Here is a 5,000-nt window from a genome sequence, read left to right on the forward strand (position 1 = left end):
AGTGTGTCTAACACCAGTAGAATACTGCATGTGTTAGTGTTTACAGCACCAGTAGAATACTGCATGTGTTAGTGTTTTTAGCACCAGTAGAATACTGCATGTGTTAGTGTTTACAGCACCAGCAGAATACTGCATGTGTTAGTGTTTACAGCACCAGCAGAATACTGCATGTGTTAGTGTTTACAGCACCAGCAGAATACTGCATGTGTTAGTGTTTACAGCACCAGTAGAATACTGCATGTGTTAGTGTTTACAGCACCAGTAGAATACTGCATGTGTTAGTGTTTACAGCACCAGTAGAATACTGCATGTGTTAGTGTTTACAGCACGCAGTGAATACTGCATGTGTTAGTGTTTACAGCACCAGTAGAATACTGCATGTGTTAGTGTTTACAGCACCAGTAGAATACTGCATGTGTTAGTGTTTACAGCACCAGTAGAATACTGCATGTGTTAGTGTTTACAGCACCAGTAGAATACTGCATGTGTTAGTGTTTACAGCACCAGTAGAATACTGCATGTTAGTGTTTACAGCACCAGTAGAATACTGCATGTGTTAGTGTTTACAGCACCAGCAGAATACTGCATGTGTTAGTGTTTACAGCACCAGTAGAATACTGCATGTGTTAGTGTTTACAGCACCAGTAGAATACTGCATGTGTTAGTGTTTACAGCACCAGCAGAATACCGTATGTGTTAGTGTTTACAGCACCAGCAGAATACTGCATGTGTTAGTGTTTACAGCACCAGTAGAATACTGCATGTGTTAGTGTTTTTAGCACCAGCAGAATACTGCATGTGTTAGTGTTTTTAGCACCAGCAGAATACCGTATGTGTTAGTGTTTACAGCACCAGCAGAATACCGTATGTGTTAGTGTTTACAGCACGCAGTAGAATACTGCATGTGTTAGTGTTTACAGCACCAGTAGAATACTGCATGTGTTAGTGTTTACAGCACCAGTAGAATACTGCATGTGTTAGTGTTTACAGCACCAGTAGAATACTGCATGTGTTAGTGTTTACAGCACCAGCAGAATACTGCATGTGTTAGTGTTTACAGCACCAGCAGAATACTGCATGTGTTAGTGTTTACAGCACCAGCAGAATACTGCATGTGTTAGTGTTTACAGCACCAGCAGAATACTGCATGTGTTAGTGTTTACAGCACCAGCAGAATACTGCATGTGTTAGTGTTTACAGCACCAGCAGAATACTGCATGTGTTAGTGTTTACAGCACCAGCAGAATACTGCATGTGTTAGTGTTTACAGCACCAGCAGAATACTGCATGTGTTAGTGTTTACAGCACCAGCAGAATACTGCATGTGTTAGTGTTTACAGCACCAGCAGAATACTGCATGTGTTAGTGTTTACAGCACCAGTAGAATACTGCATGTGTTAGTGTTTACAGCACCAGTAGAATACTGCATGTGTTAGTGTTTTTAGCACCAGCAGAATACTGCATGTGTTAGTGTTTTTAGCACCAGCAGAATACCGTATGTGTTAGTGTTTTTAGCACCAGCAGAATACTGCATGTGTTAGTGTTTACAGCACCAGTAGAATACTGCATGTGTTAGTGTTTACAGCACCAGCAGAATACTGCATGTGTTAGTGTTTACAGCACCAGTAGAATACTGCATGTGTTAGTGTTTACAGCACCAGTAGAATACTGCATGTGTTAGTGTTTTTAGCACCAGCAGAATACTGCATGTGTTAGTGTTTACAGCACCAGTAGAATACTGCATGTGTTAGTGTTTACAGCACCAGTAGAATACTGCATGTGTTAGTGTTTACAGCACCAGCAGAACACTGCATGTGTTAGTGTTTTTAGCACCAGCAGAATACCGCATGTGCTAGTGTTTACAGCACCAGTAGAATACTGCATGTGTTAGTACATAGCACCAGTAGAATACCGTATGTGTTAGTTTACAGCACCAGTGGGAATACTGCATGTGTTAGTGTTTACAGCACCGGTAGAATACTGCATGTGTTAGTGCTTACAGCACCAGCAGAATACTGCATGTGTTAGTTTACAGCAATCAGCAGAATACCGTGTTAGTGTTTACAGCACCGCAGAATAATACTGCATGTGTTAGTGTTTACAGCAATCAGCAGAATACTGCATGTTAAAGCCACAGCACCAGTAGAATACTGCATGTGTTAGTGTTTACAGCACCGGTAGAATACTGCATGTGTTAGTGTTTACAGCAACCAGCAGAATACTGCATGTGTTAGTGTTTGCAGCACCAGCAGAATACTGCATGTTAGTGTTTACAGCACCAGTGAATACTGCATGTGTTAGTACATAGCACCAGTAGAATACTGCATGTGTTAGTGTTTGCAGCACCAGTAGAATACTGCATAAAGCAGTGTTTGCAGCACCAGCAGAATACTGCATGTGTTAGTGCTTACAGCACCAGCAGAATACTGCATGTTAGTGTTTACAGCACCAGCAGAATACTGCATGTGTTAGTGTTTGCAGCACCAGAATACTGCATGTGTTAGTGTTTACAGCACCGTGCAGAATACTGCATGTGTTAGCGTTTACAGCACCAGTAGAATGCTGCATGTTAGTGTTTACAGCACCGGTAGAATACTGCATGTGTTAGTGTTACAGCACCAGTAGAATACTGCCAGCAGTTTACAGCACCAGCAGAATACCGTACGTGTTAGTGTTTACAGCACCAGAATACTGCATGTGTTAGTGTTACAGCACCAGTAGAATACCGCATGTGTTAGTGTTTACAGCACCAGTAGAATACTGCATGTTAGTGTTTGCAGCACCAGTAGAATACTGCATGTGTTAGTGTTTACAGCACCAGTAGAATACTGCATGTGTTAGTGTTTACAGCACCAGTAGAATACTGCATGTATATTATTCAAGGGATGTACCTTGTATTCTTCTTTCATCACCTGTTCAATGAGCTCAGATTTCATTGGTGGTTTGGCGTACAGTCCAGAGAGAAGACCATGTCCCAGCTTAGCCCTGCAAGACAACACACACACACACACACACACACACACACACACACACACACACACACACACACACACGTGAACACACAGAAATACACATATAAACAAACGACAGGAGGTCAGATGCTCACAGAGAGTCCAATGGCTAAAGGCCAATAGCTTAGAGCCAGCAGTGAAATGGAGGAGGAAGGGGAGGAGGGGGATGGTGGGAAGGCTCCAGAGGGTGTGAGGGTTCTGCAGGGTGTGAGGGTTCTGCAGGGTGTGAGGTTTCTGCAGGGTGTGAGGGTTCTGGAGGGTGTGAGGGTTCTGCAGGGTGTGAGGTTCTGCAGGGTGTGAGGGTTCTGCAGGGTGTGAGGGTTCTGGAGGATGTGAGGTTCCAGAGGGTGTGAGGGTTCTGGAGGATGTGAGGGTTCCAGAGGGTGTGAGGGTTCTGGAGGGTGTGAGGGTTCTGGAGGGTGTGAGGGTTCCAGAGGGTGTGAGGGTGCCGGAGGGTGTGGTATAATGGGCAGGCAGGAGGTTTTAAATCTCCTACAAAACAAAAGTGATGAGTGATGGCTGTCAATCAAACGTGTGGGGTCCTACTGAACTGTGCTTTGAAAACATCATTAGTTATAGCCCCAAGTTCCCAACACTTGAATAATTCCTGGACGAAATCGGATACTGCAGTATGAGAATGTGTTTCAGCCACACACACACACACACACACACACACACACACACACACACACACACACACAGACACACACACACAGACACACACACACTGGCGTCTTGTCAATTCCAATTCTTACATCTGTGTGCCAAAGTCCTGTGTTGGATCCAGAGGAGCGTAGTCAAAGATCCTCTGCAGATTTCCTACGTACCTGTGAAAACACACACACACACACACACACACACACACACACACACAAATATTGTCAGGTTTTACAACAGCTTTATACAGCTACAATATATAGACATATCAATTTGTCTTTATCTGATATAATTATTTTACTTTTACAGTTTTTTTCAGTTCATTTCTCAGATCAAAATGTAACTTCTCAAAACTACTAGAACAGCCTAGCGTGTGATGCTGTTTGTACTAAATGTTTCGATAAATGCACTCAGGGCCAGATGTACGTACATTTGGCGAATCCGAGAAGCATATCAGCCATGGACACCGCAGATTGCTAACGCCGTCAGACCCAAGTTCGGGCCGTGATTTATCAATCGCTCAATCCTTAGTGTAAATCCGCGCCTCTTGCCTTCCATAAACGCAATTTAATTAACCCCACAACTGAATGGCAGCGCCTACATACTGCCGCAGTTGAATGAAGTTAACTGATGACAAACATTAAAGAATTAAACGCGAAATGATCATGAAATAATACCATACACTCCATAAGATGTAAAACAAGCAGGGAGATGATGAAGATCAGTAGTTCTACTCAAACTACTTGTAATGTGAGGGCTATGGAAGGCCAACGAAAGTTAAGGTTGCTTTTGGTAGTACAAATACTTTCACCACAAAAACTGGTGCTCTAAATAGCGATTCTGTTGTCTTTGAAAGGTTCTCTTATTTAACGATTGAACTGCAGTTTGGATTAACACCCGCTTTTACAAAGTATTTAGGCGCAGAATAGACGCGGCGCTTTCAGGAGCAGTCTTTGTACATACCGCGGAATACATAACTAGACATAATAATACATAACAATAATGCATATGCATGACATGACAAACGCAAATCTGCCACTTTCAGCTCCCCGCCGACAGGCAGTTTCGCGCTTTACATCATTGCGCCTGTTTGTACATACCTCAAGAATGATTTTACACGCTACATTCTTAAACAAATACGCCTGAAATGGGCAAAAGCCGTTAGTACATCTGGCCCTCACTGTGTAAATGATAATGATGATTTGACAATAGAATTAATAATAATAATAATAATACATTTTATTTAAAGAGCGCCTTTCAGGACACCCAAAGGTAAACTTTTACAGATAAAACAAATAGAAGAGAAAAAAAAAAATAATATAATATATATAT

The 5,000-nt window shown here is 42.4% G+C and overlaps 1 protein-coding gene across 1 annotated transcript in view; it reads right to left on the reverse strand.

Moving 5' to 3' along the window:
* Positions 1–5,000, reverse strand: part of usp13 (ubiquitin specific peptidase 13) — a 39,287-nt gene that overhangs the window by 19,888 nt on the left and 14,399 nt on the right. Inside the window, 2 exon segments of the mRNA XM_048252913.1 lie at positions 2,892–2,985; positions 3,767–3,838. Coding sequence (XP_048108870.1) covers positions 2,892–2,985; positions 3,767–3,838 — 166 coding nt within the window.

The sequence above is a fragment of the Alosa alosa genome, chromosome 9, assembly GCF_017589495.1.
Source record: "Alosa alosa isolate M-15738 ecotype Scorff River chromosome 9, AALO_Geno_1.1, whole genome shotgun sequence".
NCBI lineage: Eukaryota > Metazoa > Chordata > Actinopteri > Clupeiformes > Clupeidae > Alosa > Alosa alosa.